This window comes from Carcharodon carcharias, chromosome 2 (genome assembly GCF_017639515.1).
Source record: "Carcharodon carcharias isolate sCarCar2 chromosome 2, sCarCar2.pri, whole genome shotgun sequence".
Lineage (NCBI taxonomy): Eukaryota > Metazoa > Chordata > Chondrichthyes > Lamniformes > Lamnidae > Carcharodon > Carcharodon carcharias.
Genome location: NC_054468.1, coordinates 51,087,882 through 51,106,805, shown reverse-complemented (window position 1 = coordinate 51,106,805; position 18,924 = coordinate 51,087,882). Strand labels below are relative to the sequence as shown.

Below are 18,924 nucleotides of genomic sequence, written 5' to 3'. Positions count from 1 at the left end.
CACAATGCTTGAAAAGATCCATGTCGATTGCCCCATGAGACCTAGCAGAGGGATCCCTTCAGGGGGAAGGTGATGGCATTGTGGTATTGTCGCTGGACTAGACCCAGGGTACTACTTTCAGCACCCAGGTTTGAATCCCGCCACGGCAGATGGCGGAATTGAAATTCAATAAAAACCTGGAATTGAAAGTCTAATTATGAAAAACCATTTTTGTAAAAACCCATCTGGTTCACTAATGTCCTTTAGGGAAGGAAACCTGCCTTCTACAGTAATGTGATTGACTCGTAAATGAGCAATCCACTCAGTTGTATCAAACCGCTACAAAGCCTCAAAAAAGGAATGAAACCGGACGGACCACCCAACATCACTCTAAGTCCTGTCCCACTGGCAGTACAGACCTAGCAGAGGTGGCGGGGCACAGTGGGAACAGTCGGGAGCGAGTTGCCCTGGGAGTCCTCAACATCGATTTCAGACCCCATGAAGTCTCATGGCATCAGGTCAAACATGGGCAAGGAAACCTCCTGCTGATTACCATGTACCACCCTCCCTCAGCTGATAAATCAGTGCTCCTCCATGTTGAACACCACTTGGAGGAAGCACTGAGGGTGGCAAGGGCACAGAATGTACTTTGGGTGGGGGTCTTCAATGTCGATCACTAAGAATGGTTTGGTATCACCACTACTGACCGAGCTGGCCAGGTGCTAAGGGTTATAGCTGCTAGACTGGGTCTGCGGCAGGTCATGGGAGAGACAAGAAAGAAAAGCATAGTTGACCTCATCCTCACCAACGTGCCTGCCACAGATGCATTAGTCCATGACAGTATCAGTAAGAGCGACCACCGAACAAGTCATTGTGGAGACGAAGTCCCTTTGAGGATGCCCTCCTTCGTGTAGTGTGGCTCTACCACCGTGTTGAATGGGATAGATTTCAAACAGATCTAGCAACTCAAGACTATCCATGAGGTGCTATGGGCCATCAGCAGCAACAGAATTGTATTCGAACACAATCTGCAACCTCTTGGCCCGGTATATTCCCCACTCGACCATTACCATCAACCCAGAGGATCAACCCCACTTCAATGAAGCGAGCAAACGGGCATGCCAGGAGCAGCACCAGGCACACCTAAAAATGAGGTGTCGACAACCTGGTGAAGCTATAACACAGGACTACTTGCGTGCCAAATAGCATAAGCAGCAAGTGATACATCGAGCTAAATGATCCTAAAACCAAAGGATCAGATCTGCAGTCCTGTCAAATCCAGTCATGGTGGTGGACAATTAGACTCACTGGAGGAGGAGGAGGCTCCACAAATATCCCCATCCTCAATGATGACGGAGCCCAGCACATCAGTGCAAAAGATAAGGCTGAGCCATTTGCTACGATCTTTAGCCAGAAGTGCTGAGTGGGTGATCCATCTTGGCCTCCTCCAGAGGTCTCCAGCATCACAGATGCCAATCTTCAGCCAATTCGATTCACTCCAAGGAATGGCTGAAAGCACTGGATACTGCAAAGGCTATGGGCCCTGACAATGTTCCAGCAATAGTACTAAAGACTTGAGCTCCAGAATTTGCTGCGCCCCTAGCCAAGCTCTGCCAGTACAGCTACAACACTTGCAATTACATAGCTATGTGGAAAGTTGCCCAGGTGTATCCTGTACACAAAAAGCGGGACAAATCCAACCCGGCCAATTACCACCCAATCATCTAACCTCGATCATCAGTAAAGTGATGGAAGGGGTCATCAACAGGGCTATAAAGTGACACTTGCTTAGCAATGACCTGCTCACTGACATCCAATTTGGGTTCCGCCAAGGCCACTCGCCTCCTGATCCCATTGCAGTCTTGGTTCAAACACGGACAAAAGAACTGAACTCCCGAGGTGAGGTGAGAATGATTGCCCTTGACATCAAGGCCGCATTTGACCAAGTGTGGCATCAAGGAGCCCCAGCAAAACGGGAATCACTGGGTAAACTCTCCACTGGTTGGAGCCATACCTAGCACAAAGGAAAATGGTTGTGGTCGTTGGAGGTCAGTCATCTCAGTTCCAGGACATCGCTGAAGGAGTTCCTCAGGGTAGTGTCCTCGGCCCAACCATCTTCAGCTGCTTCATCAATGACCTTCCTTCCATCCTAAGGTCAGAAGTGGGGATGTCCGCTGATGATTACACGATGTTCAGCAACATTTGCAATTCCTCAGATATTTAAGCAGTCCATGCCCAAATGCAGCAAGACCTAGACAATATCCAGTATTGGACTGATAAGTGGCAAGTAACATTCGGACCACACAAATCCATCTCCAACAAGAGAGAATCTAACCATAGCCCCTTGACATTCAATGGCATCACCTTCATTGATTCCCTCACTATAAACATCCTGACCAGAAACTGAACAGGAATAGCCATGTAATTACTGTGGCTACATGAGCAGGTCAGAGGCTAGGAATCCTGCGACCGAGTAACTCATCTCCTGACTCCCAAAACCTGTCCACTATCTACAAGGCACTAGTCAGAAGTGTGATGGAATACTGCCCACTTGCCTGGATGAGTGCAGCTCCCACAACACTCAAGAAGCTTGACATTGTCCAGGACAACAGAGCCCGCTTGATTGGCACCACATCCACAAACATTCATTCACTCCACCACCGACACACAGTAGCAGCAGTGTGCACCATCTACAAGGTGCACGGCAGGAATTCACCAAGGCTCCTTAGACAGCACCTTCCAAACCCACGACCACTACCATCTAGATGGACAAGGGCTGCAGATATGTGGGAACACCATCACCTGCTGTTCAATTCACTCACCATCCTGACTTGGAAATATATTGCCCCTCCTTCACTCTCGCTGGGTCAAAATCCTGGAACTCCCCCCACTAACAGCACTGTGGATTAACTACACCACATGGACTGCAGCAGTTCAAGAAGGCAGCTCATCACCACCATCTCAAGTGCAACTAAGGATAGGCAATAAATGCTGGCCCAGCCAGTGAAGTCCACATCCCATGAATTAGTAAAAAAACCAGCCATGTTAGTTAGCCCTTCAGTTGAGATCTAGCATCCTCACATGTAATAGGCCGGAAGCATAAGGCTAAGCACACTCCTATAACATCACAGACTCATTGCAGTCTAGGAGAAATGTCAAAAATCAACAAGTCCAACCTACTTCCATTGCTCTGCATCATGTAGGCGGAGAGTGGGAATTAATAAAGGAGTAATGTTCAGCCATAAACACGGTAACGAGCTAACACTCCAGGCAGACATGAAAGACTAAGATTCCCAACAATTAGTTCAACTGTAACCCCAACCTGAAAGTCATTACATGGAGCCCATTGAAAAGTGCACTTCGTTGGAATGACTCCAACGCAGGTCGCAAAAAATACCTACTACACATAGAAAAAACTCTTGTGCAGCTGGATCAAATTAATCAATAACTTTCCCAGAATTACACCCATGAGGTCATATTATGTGATCCTCTGAAACAAGGCTCACATATACATGGTCCAACCACTGTGTTCATATAGGAACCGGCTTTGTTCATGTTGCTTATGTGGACATAAAGGTACTGCCTGAGCTGAGCTTGAGTGAGACAACATAGAACTGATGGACACGATGGGAGATAATTATGGTGGGTGGGGGGCATCCGTAACCCTTAAAAGATTGTGGCACACTGCATCACATGGAAGAGCCATTCAGTAACTGAGACTTTGATGGAAAGAAGAAAAATATATTTACAAAAGCGCAAAGTATATACAATGATTGAACACCCTTTTCACCATGGTGCTTTCAGAACTTCTTAATTTTTCTTACCCTACTGCTACATCTATGTGCAGTCCTGACATCCACGGTAGAGGTGGAAGCAGTCTATTGACTGCTATGTCCTGTTGACTGAGATGACCTTGGTTGGCGTCCTGTGGAGGTTAGAGGCCTGGAGGGCCCCAGCCTGATCAGGGTCTCCTGCTCTGGGTCAGGTGCAGCCTCCTCAGCCTGATGTGCTGGAGTGGATGGGGTCACAGGCAGAAGGGATTTGAAGCAGCTGGACACCCTTGGGAGCATCCTGGGTGGATGTACCCCGGGGTGTCTGGCTGACGCTGCTCCTTCATGTGGGTGCCTGAGAGCCCCTCCCTCACTACTTGAGAAGAAGGGGCACCTGCAGGGAAGTTGAAATGCTCTAGCCCCTCTCGCCTAGCCATTGGTGGAATGCAATCATGGCTGAAGTGATGGGTGAGAGTCCAAGCAAAAATCCGGCACAAACTGCTGGACCTGGGTCTCCAAGGCAGCCACCACCCTTCCAATAGCGACCTCAATGTACTCTCATGCCAGAGCCACACCATCAGACAAATCTGCTGACCGGCCTCTGAGATCCCTGACTGATGTTCCCCTGCCTATCTTTGCAGCTCCAACATTTCTCTAAGGGCCAATTCCAGAGGCACATCATCGGACGCAGAAGGGCATGGTCTCCAAAAATCCTCTGAGTGTCAAGAGATCTTGGCTGTCACTGCCTCTGCCTACTATGGACACATGACCATGAGGTGCTCACCAGAAGGTCCCAAGCATCACAGATACCAATCTTTAGCCAATTTGATATGCTCCACGTGACATCAAGAAATGGCTGAAGGCACTGGATACTGCAAAGGCTCTGGACCCTGACAACATTCCGGCAATAGTACTGACGACTTGTACTCCAGAACTTGCCACGCCCCTAGCCAAGCTAACCCAGTACAGCTGCAACACTGGCATCTACCTGGCAATGTGGAAAATTGCCAGCTAAGTCCTGTACACCAAAAGCAGGACAAATCCAACCTGGCCAGTTACCACCCCATCAGTCTACTCTCGATCAGCAGCAAAGTGATGGAAGGGGTCATCAACGGTGCTATCAAGTGGCACTTGCTTAGCAATAATCTGTTCACTGACACCCAGTTTGGGTTCCACCAGAATCATTCAGCTTATGACCTCATTACAGTCTTAGTTCAAACATGGACAAAAAGCTGAACTCCAGAGATGAGGGGAGAATGACTGCCCTTGACATCAAAGCAGCATCTGACCAAGGGTGGCATCGACAAACCCTAGCAAAACTGGAGTCACTGGGAATCAGGGCAAAAACTTTCCACTGGTTGAAGTCTTACCTAGCACAAAGGAAGATGAGTGTGGTTGTTGGAGATCAATCATCTCAGTTCCAGGACATTACTGCAGGAGTTCCTCAGGATAGTGACCTCAGCCCAACCATGTTCAGCTGCTTCATCAATGATCATCATTCCATCATAAGATCAGAAGTGGGGATGTTCGCTGATAATTGCACAATGTTCAGCACCATTTGTGACTCCTCAGATACTGAAGCAGCCCATTTACAAATGCAGAAAGACCTGGACAATATCCAGGCTTGGGCTAGCAAGTGGCAAGTAACAACTGAGCCACACAAGTGCAATGCAATGACCATCTCCAACATGAGAGAATCTAACCATAGCCCCTTGACGTTCAATGGCATCACTATCACTGAATCCCCCAATATAAACAACCTGGGGATTACTGTTGATCAGAAACTGAACTGGACCAGCCATATAAATACTGTGGCTACAAGAGCAGGTCAGAGGCTAGGAATCCTGCGACAAATAACTCACCTCCTGACTCCCCAAAGCCTGTCCACCATTTACAAGGCACAAGTCAGGAGTGTGATGGAATACTCTCTGCTTGCCTGGTTGAGTGCAGCTTCAACAGCACTCGAGAAGCTTGACACCATCCAGGTCAAAGCAGCCTGCTTGATTGGCACTACATCCATAAAGATTTACTCCCTCCACCACCAACGCACAGTAGCAGCAGTGTGTACCATCTACAAGATGCACTGCAGGAACTCACCAAGGATCCTTGGACAGTACCTTCTAAACCCATAACTGTTACCATCTAGAAGGACAAGGGCAGCAGGCGCAAGCAAACCACCTGGAAGTTCCCCACCAAGCCACTCACTATCCTGACTTGGAAATACATCACCGTTCCTTCACTGTCACTGGATCAAAATCCTGGAACTCCATCCCTAAGAGCACTGTGGGTGTACCTACACCACTTGGACTGCAGTGGTTCAAGAAGGCAGCACACTGCCGCCTTCTCAAGGGCAATTGGGGATGGACAATAAATGCTGGCTTAGCCAGCAATGCCCACATCCTGTTGTTGAATAAAGAAGTGACCCTGAGCCTATGCTAGAACTAGGACCCACCAAGGTGTGTGTATCTGCTGGTGGAGGGTGCAGGTGAACAGTGATAGGTCTTCTTCAGATGCTTCCTCATCCAAGGTGCTCTGAGGCCTAGGGCTGATGTGCAGGCTTGGGCTCTCCCTCCACCTTTTTTTGCTGGTGACTGGAATAAAGAAGACAGATAATTAGTAATCGCCCACGTGTGGCTACCACATGGACCCTACTGGCTTGTTGGGGGCCACCGATTTCACTTTCCGCATAGGAACAGTCTCTGTCTCACCAGGCAGTTCTGCCACCTACTCCTCATGGGGGGATGCCTCATGGCATCTCCCCTCTAGATATCAAACTCTCCCTTTTATTGTGGGAGATTTTGTCCTGCAAAAAGACAGATGGATTAACTGTAAGCACCGCGGATGAAAGAGAAGATCAGAAACATGCATGCTTGCTGTGTGTGCTGAGTCCTACCCAGTAAGGGATGAAGATGTCATTTGTGCAGGATTTTACATAAGACGGTGATGTTTAAGTGGCTGCCACACAATCAGTGCTAATGTCCCTTCTGCTGGTAGTGTATGAGATTCATTTGGACTGTAGCCCTTAGAATGCCTGATGCCCTTATATGAGTGAGAGAGTTTGGAGTGAGGAAAAGGTTGCCTTACTCTGGTGGAGCAGATGAGATCATTCATCTTCTTCCCGCACTACAAGGCAGTCTCTGGGGTTCCACATGCGCTGACTTCCCTGGGAACCTCCTCCCAGGCAGGCATGGTCAGTTTCATGGATGTCTGGCTCCCATCTGTCAGAAAGAGGGCTTCCAACCAGTTCTCAACAGCCTGGAGGGGACTCTCCAGGTGCGTGTCGCTGAACTTTGGGGCAGATGGTTTGGATCTTCTGGCCACCATTTCCAATAGGTTCCCAACACACCTGGCCTGTAGAGAGTGAATGTGTGTGTGTGTGTGTGTGTGGGTGCTATTTAATTATAGCACTGGGACCTTTGAATCAATGAAGTGACAGCGGGGCAGACGACTCTCTGCTTGCCCTGCCACAGGATTCAATGAGCTCCTCGTTGAAGTATAAATAATTAGCTGAAAAGCAGACGATTTGGTGTAATAACCTGCCCCACCGCCTAGCGGAATTCATGCTGACTTTCCCGCCCACCACCGTGCTTGGTCTGCAGAACAGAATATTTCACCCATAGGTGCAGCTGAGTTTCTGGAGAAGCAGGACAACTCGAAGAGCAACTCCCTGATTTCCACATTTAACTGTGCATGTGTAGTTGTCAGGAGTTGCTGTCTTATTTACACTTCAATAACAATGAATACTGTTAGCTTCACCGTTAATTCTACAACATATTCTGACCCAATATAAAGTCAAAATATTATAAAAATAAGGGCAGAATGTTTGACTTACAAAACAATAACTGAATTATATATGCCTCCCTAGTCCAACAAGCTGGATTTTCGCAGAGTCCAGGGGACTTCAAACATAGTGGATGGAACCAAATTCCTGGATATATGTCCCCATTCACACATCCTCAATTTTTGCTAGACTGGGAGAAAAACTGACAATCAAGCAATGTTTTCCCTTGTGTGCACCTGTTTCAACAGACTAATGGAGGTCTCGGCTCTCAGTCAAGCCTCATTATGCATTATGCACTACTTGATGGACAGCATTTCCTCTTAGATCTATTTTGTCAATGCTTAATGCTAATTTACACAAGATAAAAAGGTGTCAAGTACTTGTTGTTTCTGCTATTGATATGTTAAAGACCTGGTTGACTGACACTTTTATAGGTTGTAGTAACAGCAGGCTTTTTAAAAAAAGTTATGAATGGCCTTTTTAAAGCTTTTCCACACATGCCACTGGTACAGAGTGTATTCTGGGTGAATGGGATTAGAAATGCTATGAGTTGGCATGGAGGGTATGAAGGCCTTTGGAGATGGGTGGAGGGGCATGGGTTGGCAAGGAGGGTTTATGGGGTCATTGGGGGTACGGGGGGACATGAGTTGTCATGAAGCGTATGAGGGGCCATTGTCATAGGTGGGGGCATGGGTTGGCATGGATGGGGTATGGGGAGTGAGGGGATGTGAGGGGTGAGGGCTACAGAGCTTAATATTGAATAAATAACTGAGACAAAGTCAGAGAACCGAGGCAGGTCTTTCAGCCAGCCAGCATTCCAGAATAACAATCACACCTTTCATGGCACTTTTCCCCCAAGGCAGGTTTGCCAAGTCGGGAAATTTCCCAACTCCTGCCACACACCTCTAACACGAAAATCCAGCCTAATATCTCCACCTCTAGCCTCATTTGACCTGAAGATAACACTTGTGTATGACATGGGAGATCAACTTATTGATATATAAATTCAGTCCTAGCATTTAACATGCGTACTACCTGCACAACCGCAAGAAATTCACTCCAAGGTTAATGCAACTAGCACACTTGAAGAATAGTTCAAAACACAGCTTGGTATTTTGGTATCCGTGTTCACATATGCTTGGATATCAGGCAAGACTTCATTCACAGTGCCTTGACTGGATTACAATTTTTTTTTTAAGAACTAATGAAGATTTTCCAGTAAAAATGCAAATCAACATTGCTGGAAGTAATTTTTAATCTCAAAGCCTTAATATGTCAAGAAAGGTAGCTATGCAAAAACAATAACTTGCAACAGGCTGGATGGATGGTATTCACAGTTCAAGATTAGAAATTAAATCTAGATTTTCCAACTGGTGTTATTTTAGTATTGCCATTCATCCATTTATTTTAAACAAATAATAGTAATCAGAAAGTTTAGGCTTAGCATTCTATTTTTTCAAACAAATACAACTTTAGTTAGTTATTTCTACAGTGATTCAACATCTCACATAAACATAAACACTCTTCCTTGCTGGCCCACTCACCTGGTAATGTGCCTGTGCTTGCTGTGTTGAATTCAAGGATACATTGCACAATTTACAAAGTAGTGGCCTACAGAGATCTGCTAAAACGGGATCTTGGTCTGCATCAAAGGATGGTACTTTTTCTTGAGGTAGCAGAACAAGCTCTGACTGAGATGGTTTAAACATCTGTGCAGGTAACAACTGGGAGGCTGGTGGCATCATTGCAGATGAGGTAGACTGAAGATTCTGGGGTTGCTTTAAGAGCAGAGGTTCAATAGCAAGAGGCTGCAGTGTCTGGGATAGGGTTGTGTGGCGATATGGCTGTTGGCACATTGTTGATCCAGAAGCAGACTTTATCTTTGTTTCTGTGGCTAAGCAAAAGAGTAAAATTAAATTTTTATATTATGTGTTTGCACACACTTCCTGTCTGATGAAAGGTTATTACCCTGAAAAGTGAACTGTTTCCCTCTCCATAAATGCTGTGTAACCTGCAGAGTGTTTCAAGCGTTTTCTGTTCTGATTTTGGATTTCCAGTATTTTGATTTTGCACATTCTCGCTGCATCACTTAACTTTCTGTTGTCAACTTCATAAATAACACGTACGAATTTATAATGTATAACGTACAATTTTCCGTCACTCTGACTGCCCACTCTCCAGTGGGCTATATAGAAGCTTTCTAGGCTATATGCCAGCCTAGCCACCACCCCGACATTTTGATCTGAGATCCTATTAAACAGCACATTAAAGTTTGTATTTTTTTACTTTTCAGATTACCTTTTTTATCTTGCAAAGCCTTTTACGTCTTTATCTCTTACACCTGGATTATTTAGAAATTACAAGTTTTGAGTTCTCTTCAGGTTCTCCTGCTACAGCTCACTATGGCCGCCATTCTCGTCGGAGTAAGAAGCCAATTCATTTTCTTTGCAGAAAGCACCCCAATACATAAATTTTAAAGATGATCCGTTAATATCCAAATACCTGGTGACAATTAATATTTTGAAGGCCTCTGTTCCCGAGTCTTTCCTATGGTACAATATTACTCCCCCAGCTTTCACATGTGCTATAGCAACATCTGTCAACTTTACAGACAGTTTTGCACTGCAAAATCCAGCACTCACTCTCTTAACTCTGCAACAGCTTCCTCTCTGAGCATGTTTTCCACTTCTGCACCTCCACCCCCACACTTACCACCTCCATAACCATTTTTCGAGACCCTATCTCCTCAAGGATTTCCACTTTTGAAGCAATCAACCCCCGTCTAGCAATATTTTCTTTTGGTAATCCCAAGCCACCGACTGTCATTTCCATAAGACCATCCTCTATACTCTTCCATAAAGTACCCTGAGAATTTGCACGGATTGATATTTACCTTGAAATCATGAATTGACTAGAACTTCCCCTAGAGCTGTACATTTTGGTGTTAAAAACCCGAGAAAAAAATCATACCTTGTTGAATGAGGTGTAACTGGAATTTTAATGGCATTATAATTTCATAATTACTGCTAAATAGCTTTACCGACCCTGAAAAGCTAATTTTATGTTTCTGGAATATTAAATTTCTCTACAATGATTAATGTTTTACATATTTAGAAATTTAATTTTTTGGGTTTTTTTTTAAAGTCTTTCTTTTAGCTTCTATCTTAATACAATAATAATTTTTCTGATGGCAAAATAAATGTAAGTAAAAGTGAAGGATTTTAAATGCTTTTAACTTTCTGGTTTGTTGTGTGGATTTCAACTTGATTGATTACCTACATGCTTGCTGACATCACTGCAGCTGTATCCCTTTAATGCCAGAGTTAAACTACCATGGGAAAAGGAGAAATTCCCACCAGATTGATCCGTAAGATCCTTGTGGAAAGCTTTCTTCAAGGTCAGCAGCAAGCACCGTTCTTTCGCCGTTGGCAGCAAAATCCAGGCCTATATATTCAAAAACCTTTTTCTGCAATTAGCAGCAACACCAATGAGTATATTATTGCTGTTGTGATGGTGCAAAACACTAAAAACTGGAGCAAGTGTATTCTTGCTAATGAAATGCTACATAACAATGTATTTTTGTTCACTGAAAAGTATCTTCAGACAAACCTGTTTCAGTTAGGGAGGAGCAGTGACTGAATCAAGCCTGGAGGCCAGAATTTGAGAATGAAAGGGCCTGTAGAATGTACAGACGTTAGATTTTTTTCCGTATAAGAGTAATCAAAACTGATATTAAGGTTCCTGAGAGAGTATATATAGTGATATATGGGAGAAAAGCTTCCTTAGTTCAGGAATTGGGCATTATAGAATTCAAGACGGAGATGTAATGACCCTGTAGTTTTGTCACATTGTGGGCCCAAGACTACATTTTAGACACTTACAAGTCCCAGGTCACAGCACCTGTCTTAGACTGCTATGACTGTCTGCTCAGAGTGTCTCAGGTCTGCAGCAAACCTGTTGAGGCCTGGGGATAGAGCATAACTCCCATTATTGCTGTGCCTCCTACACAGGACATGATACTAAGAGTTTTGCCATGGGAAATGTGGAGTTTTTGTGCTTTAGATATAGCCAATATAGATATACTGTTCTTTTTTTCAGTATGTTTGAACTGGTTTCTTTCTTCTGGGCAACTTACCCCACTAACACTTAGGGATATTATTTTAATGTTGGTCAAATTAGAATTTTATTCCATAATTCTCCAGACCCATCATTCTCTTTAATTTTGCAAGCTAGGCCTTCAAGTGACTTGCTGGATCACCTCTGCAAGCACAAGTTCAGCAATCCTAACTGTCATGTAAAAGATTTATTCCCCTTCCCTTCTCAGTAGTTACAGTGCTTTGTGACAGAGGGGTACAGGTTAGATAAAAAATCCCTTAGAAAATTAAGCAGTGGGTTATAGTTGAAGCTGAACGGCCTGACCTTCCTTCCCATCCAATTCAGCTTGCGAGCTAAATACTCAAGCTTCATGAAATGGCTGATATACAGTGCCAGATTCTCTAACTGCCTACATACACTTGTTGCCAACTTTTCATTACCATTCACTACTTGTGATGGGCAGGGTCCTGATTTCAGATATAAATCTATGTAATAATCAAAGATTACAACACCTGGAAGACAGAGGTCACAGTTCCTGTACATCATAGGGAAAGAATTCTGGGGAGACCATCTTTAAGTTTGGAGGCTAAACATTTATCCACAAAAAGATTCTTCGGGGTAGTTGTGTTATCATGGTGGTGTGCTGAAATCCAGGCTAGGGTTCTTACACTGGGGGCACTATTATTATCTAATTTGTGCTATGGTTCATCTTCAGCTTAAAGGAGGGGGTGATTTTGTTTTATCTGGGTTTTTGTCCATGGAGTTGTTGTCAACATGGAATTGGGTATGAGGTATACTTCAGGCAGTGTAGTTCTTTTGCCTTTGGAGATAGCGGCCTCAGTAACAAAGGTCAGTCCTTATTCAGGGTTTTGAGCTTAGCAGAATATAGCAATCATTCAAGCTGCAAACAGCTGTTTTTATGACATTAACAGCCTCGTGCATCCATTGGAGCTTAAGGGAAATGAGAACAAAAATTGATAGTCAGTGCCTATGGAAGTGTAGCTGTCTCTTAACTTATGCCTTAGCTCTGATAACCCTTTTAGATTGGTAGTGTGAATTCTCGCAATGTTTTAAGGGCATTTTGATTCCAAGGATGAGCATCCTGTGGACTGTCCAGAATGAGGGCAGACCATTTGCCAAGGAGTAGGATAGATTTCAGGGTGCTCTAGATGAAAAGGGATAAATCTCTTTTTCTCCAAGCCTTCAGGAATGAAGAGACAGATATTTCTGTGGTGTCCTTGACTGCCATGATCATTTATATCTATAGTTGCCTCCTGTTATTTGTTCAGTAAGTAGATCACCTGTGTTCTTATTTCAGTAAGGTTTTTGCTTCCTTTCCCTGGCTAGTTTCCAGCATGTGTAGATAGTGCTCCATCTGACTGTTTGCAATATTGGCAGCAAAGATTTCTGCAAATACTGCATTAAAGAGGTCTAATCTGACTTTGTACAACATCTCTGCATCACACAGTGCATTCTGCTTCAGTCCTGTCTCGGATCCTGAGGATACAGCATACCTCCTCAAGGAGGTGGCAGGATGGATTTCCAATAGCATCTCCTCTGAATCTTTGATGCAAGGTGCAATGCACAAATACATTGGTTATCATCCTATTGCATACAATTCTATACATTCAGGAATTGCCGTTAACCATGTTTTGGAAAGACTTGAGTCTGCATATCGTATGGTTTCCATGGGTACTGTATCTCGAAGTTGGAACTGCTGGGAGATAAAGGAGGGAACTCTATTTGCTACTGGAGGAAGGAGACCAGTGGAATAAATGGAGTCATTTAAGTAGACAGCTCAGCAGGCTGGGTCAAGATGAGGAGAGAGAAAGCAATTCTCCAACTGTATCTCTTACTAAAGGCAAGTGGAGAGGTTGCAACATATATTTGACAATGGGTCAATGAACCGCGGTGGTGGATGAAGGATCAGCTTTTTTGGATGTATTCTTTAGTATCAGTGTAGCGGTTTAGTTCGCTATAAAACATGTTGCTACAATCTTTATGACAACACTAGGAATAGTGCACCAAGAATTAAAGTAGCATTCTGAAGTAATAGTGTTTGTTTTCAGTTTATACTGAAATGTATGCACAAGAAAATGTGAGGGACTGCAACTAATCTGAATGTACCTGATTTGACTATTTCCTATTTCCCGAGGTGTACAGCCTTCAACAATGTTTTATCCTCCAGAATCCATGTGGAATTTGTCTGTTAAAGAAAATAAATTATTTCTATTATTACTGTATAGAAAAACTACAATTCCCAAAGTTTGCCACGCTGTTATAGCAACATGTGTGCGGGAATTTTGAAAACTGAGAATAGTGAAACAGTATTATTTGACATCCCATAAATAAAATCAAATGTGGCAAAAACCCAACTGGTTCATTAGTGTCCTTCAAAGAGGGGAATCTGAAACTTCTGCTAGATCTGACCTACAAGTGACTCCAGTCTAACAATATGTGGCTGACTCTTAATGCCCTCTAAAACACTGTACTACCTTCTCATAGCAAATAGGCATGGGCAATCAACATTTTTAGTGGCAATGCCCATCTGCCTCCTCCCTTTCTCTTTCGACTTTTCCATATTACATGGGGTCACCACAATGCTGGTTGATCACCCTTCATAAATGTTTTTTGGATTTGGTGTGTGATTTTACAACTGGATGCCCTTCCCATCTCTCACCCTCCCCATTTATCTGGGCTGGGGACTAGCACCATTACCCACAGGCTTGTCTGCATCAGTGGCTGGATTGCAAAATCTATCTGCCTATTACACTGTAATAGTAATCAATCTGCCATTAGTTGCACTGTGGTGAGTTGCCCAGGTCGGACCACAATTTCCCCAATCCCCTCCCCCAGCTGCTAAGTTTTAATTGAGTAATTTCTGCCAAGTTTAATTTAATTCAGGTTTCACGCTTTTTTAAAAGATAAATTATTGTTTCTGCTTTAATCATTGCAACCATTTTATTCAATTCATTGCTATCTGTTTTTAATTAATAGTCATTGTTGTTGGTTTTTGTTTAATTAACTCCTCCAACGCTGATGGGAAACATGGCTATCTCCACATTGTGGTGGTGTATTACAGTTCTCTCAGGGAGTCGGAGTTGCTGTGGCAACGTGCACTTTTTACATGCATGCTGCAGTCTGCATTTATGGATAGTGGTGGTAGAGGTTCCAACATTCTTTCCATCACAAGGCTGACCAGGAAGCCCTCCCACTCTTACCACCTGCCACTGGCATGTGTTGGAAGGATTTACAGGTTGATACTCAACAGGCTTGCCCATGTTATGAACACACCTTCCTTGGCCATCAAGTCCTGGAGTGGGACTTCAACCTGTAACCTCTGGCTTAGATGTGGGGTACTACACACTGTGCCTTAAGATCTCCCCTCCTCCACATTGTACTGCTTGCCAAAAGGCCCAGCCAGCTCTATAACCGTTTATTTAATTACTGACCTGGTATTTTTTATATGGGTGTGTCTCTTCTACTATTTATTTCATTTCTGGCTTATTTACTCAACTCTGTGGCTGATGGGTTCGACTTTGTAATTTTTAAAAAGTTCTATGGTTATTAGCTTCCTATGTGATTTATTTCATTCACTCATTTTGGTATAATTTTACCTAGATATTATTTATTTAACTCCAACGGCACCTGTTGGTCTGTCAAGCTCTCACACTATTTAACTAACCGCATTGTTCTAAAACAATGGGCCGACTCTTTTGTTGAATGGCAATCACCATTCAATTGCCACTTCGCTCCTATATTCCTACCTGAGACTGAAGCTCCACATTTCTCACCCAAACATCTGCCCGGGCTTGCTGAGAAATGTGGAGCATAGCTGCTCCTGGAGACCTTCAGTGTAGTGAAGGAGCGTCAGGGAAATAAAACCAAGTCCCCTTTTTATAACAGCAGCTGCTATATACCGAAAAGTTTAAATGTCCCTTTTTAAAAGCCACTTTGAAAACCTAGGAGAGAATGTGTAAGGTGACGAGGTAAGATGGGTCAGTTAGGGGGGGGTGGGGGGGAGCTGGTGTGACGACTATCACTTTAAGATCAGTTCAACTGTGTAGGGGTCACATGATTTGTTTGACCAATGTGTGGCTGGCGTGGGGGAATAAATTCTAGGGAGGGGTTTCCGAAAAAAAAAAATGGTTATATGAGGGGCTGGCTGGAGACAAGCAGCCACGGAAGCCCTCATGTAAATATTAGGTATGGTTACCCAGGAGTTGGAACAAGTTTTAATGCTTATAACTTTTCCTGGGTAACTATTCTGTTAAGTGAGTCAGAACCAGCCAATTTTAAGTCAGAGTTTCGGAGAGTTCCAGACACAGGGTAATTGCACAAAAGAAGGTGAAAATTCCTGAGTGATTCCCATGTAGTCTTTGCATGGGGACTTCCGAGGGGTCCACCAGCGCATCTTTTGGGGTACCTCCAGGGTACAATCCACTGGAGAATGGAAGATCTGGGCCAACATCTTTTAATTCACCTCAATAAAGGCATGTATATTAAAACTGGCATTTATATAAAAATTCTTTTGAATGGCATCCATTTCAGTGAGTGTCACAATTTTCTCTCATCATCCTCTGACAAACCGTGAACAGGGACATCAGCTAAGCTAGTGTGTGTGTATATATATATATATAAATAAAGATATCATTTAATTTCAGGAAGAAACATTACCTAGGAAAGGTGACAAAGAATCATATAATCTATCCTTGGCATTTCTAAAGTTATTATTTGAAAAGAAAAAAATGACATATTAGAAAAGCCGTAGAAACGGATAAACTGTGATGTATTTTCCAATCCCCAGAGTCACCGTAGGCAACCTCCCAATTTTCATTAGAATACTCTCATTGGAAACAAGTGAGACCTTATTTTGTGACTCAGATTCAATGTGCAGGTAACTAACTCTGGTGCAATGGAGCAACAAAACAAAAATCAAGAACAAAAATACCTGGAAAAACTCAGCAGGTCTGGCAGCATCTGTGGAGAGGAATACAGTTAACGTTTCGAGACCGCACGAATCGAAACGTTAACTGTGCTCCTCTCCACAGATGCTGCCAGATCTGCTGAGTTTTTCCAGGTATTTTTGTTTTTGTTTTGGATTTCCAGCATCCGCAGTTTTTTTGCTTTTATAAAACAAAAATCAATCTCATCGTTCAAGCAACAGTGCTTTCAATGTCAATGTCAAAGTCCCTTGTTTCTATACATCAAAAACGAATGCAATCAAATTACTTTCCCAAGTAGTTATAGTTAACGGGAAAGCTTTGACAATAATACAGTATCATTTTATTCTAAAAAAATATGCTCTACATTTTATTGTATTTTCTAAGGAACCCTTGGATATGGTCCATTAATCTTATCTGCTGCAAATTTTTATACACAAATATTTCTGCAGCAAGCTTGTAATTTCTGCATTTATTTTGCTGAAAGCCTTCAGTGCCTTGCACTGATCGCCATTTTCCCCTGTACCGTGCCCTCTAAGAAATTATTTACAGCTTCCAACAAACAGACCAGAAGTGCCGGGTCAAACCCTGTTCCCCCACACTTGAACAAGCTCTCTTACCGCAAACAGACAGTGGCGGATGAAGGAGCCGAGATAGACGGTCGTAGCCAGGTTCTGGCGGATTGATGAGGCAAGGATGGCGCTGCCGTTTGCACCTGGCACCGCGCGGGGCTGCCAGGAGGATGCTGGGAAGAGCGCGCGGGCACCGTCCACATTCCATTCCTTTCAAAGCGATTGTCCTTCCTCAAGGCGTCTAAGCGCGACGGGGACTCCAACTAACGGCACCAGCGCGGGCGAGGGAGGTGGGAAAGGGGTTATAGAGATTGGAGAAAAGGGAGAGGGGTTGAGGGAGAAAGGGGAGAGGGGTTGGAGGGGTGAGAAATAGGGGTTGGCTGAGAGGGGGATTGGGAGGTATTGAGGGTATGGGGGATGGGAGGGATTTAGGTTGGGGGGGTGGATTGGGGGAGGGGGGGGTGGGGAGGATGGTGGGGGGGGGGAGAGGGGGGTGGTTCATGGGGGGGGAAGGGGGATGGATCATGGGGGGGAGGAGGATGGTTCATGGGGGGGGAGGGGGATGGATCGGGTGGGGGGGAAGGGGGATGGATCACGGGGGGAAGGGGGATGGATCGCAGGGGGGAAGGGGGATGGATCGGGGGGAAGGGGGATGGATCGAGGGGGGAATGGGGATGGATGGGGGGGGAAAGGGGATGGATCGGTGGGGGAAGGGGGATAGATCAGGGGGGAAGGGGGATGGATCGGTGGGGGGGAAGGGGATGGATCGGTGGGGGGGGAAGGGGGATGGATCGGGGGGGGAAGGGGGATGGATTGGGGGGCGAAGGGGGATGGATCGGGGGGGCGAAGGGGGATGGATGGGGGGGAAAGGGTGATGGATCGGGGGGGAGGGGTGATGGATCGGGGGGAGTGGGGTTGGATCGGGGTAGGGGGGAGAGAGGGGGTGGAATGGGGGGGAGAGAGGGGGGTGGATTGGGGGGTGAGAGAGAGGGGGATGGATTGGGGGGGAGAGAGAGGGGGTGGATTGGGGGGGAGAGAGAGGGGGTGGATTGGGGGGGTGAGAGGGTGTGGATTGGGGGGGAGGGGGTGATGGATTGGTGGGGAGGGGGTGATGGATTGGGGGGAAGGGGGGATGGATTGGGGGGAAGGGGGGATGAATTGGGGGGGTGGATTGGGGTGGATGGATTGGGGGGAGGGGGGGATGGATTGGGGGGAGGGGTGGTTGGATTGGTGGGAGAGGGGGGGTTGGATTGGGGGGGAGGAGGGGGAATGGATGGGGCAGGGATTGGGGGGATGGATGGGGGAGGGATTGGGGGGATGGATGGAGTAGGGGCTGGGGGAATTGGGAGAGAGTGGGGAGGAATTGGGGGTGTGGGGAGAGGAATTGGGGAAGAGGGGTTGGGGAGGGGGAGGGGTTAAATTGGGAGGGGGGGGAATTGGGAGGGGGGAGGGAGGAATTGGGGGTGTGGGAAGAGGGATTGGGGGAGGGGGAGATAGGTTGGGGAGGGGGGATTGGGGGAGATAGGTTGGGGAGGGGGGATTGGGGGAGAGAGGTTGGGGAGGGGGGATTGGGGGAGAGAGGTTGGGGAGGGGGGATTGGGGGAGAGAGGTTGGGGAGGGGGGATTGGGGGAGAGAGGTTGGGGAGGGGGGATTAGGGGAGAGGGGTTGGGGAGTGAGGGATTGGGGGAGGGGTGGAATTGGGAGAGAGGGGGAGGAATTGGGGGTGTAGGGGGAGAGGGGTTGGGGAGGGAGGGATTGGGGGAGGTGGAGAGGGGTTGGGGAG

The 18,924-nt window shown here is 45.6% G+C and overlaps 1 protein-coding gene across 7 annotated transcripts in view; it reads right to left on the bottom strand.

Moving 5' to 3' along the window:
* Window positions 1-17,410, bottom strand: part of zmat3 (zinc finger, matrin-type 3) — a 53,472-nt gene extending 36,062 nt beyond the window's left edge. For 2 of the 7 annotated variants that reach the window (XR_005941328.1, XR_005941331.1), the window contains exons 1-2: window positions 17,189-17,410; window positions 9,075-9,424 (exon numbers count right to left, since the gene is read on the bottom strand). Coding sequence is in view for 4 of the 7 variants with exons in the window: in XM_041173845.1 (XP_041029779.1) it covers window positions 9,075-9,424; window positions 17,189-17,348 (510 nt within the window). In the remaining 3 variants the exon portion in view is untranslated. Of the gene's footprint in view, window positions 1-9,074; window positions 9,425-13,752; window positions 13,832-17,188 lie in introns of all 7 variants that reach the window. The other 5 variants (XR_005941336.1, XM_041173845.1, XM_041173846.1 and 2 more) reach the window with 4 other exon arrangements.
* Window positions 17,411-18,924: the final 1,514 nt, after the last annotated feature.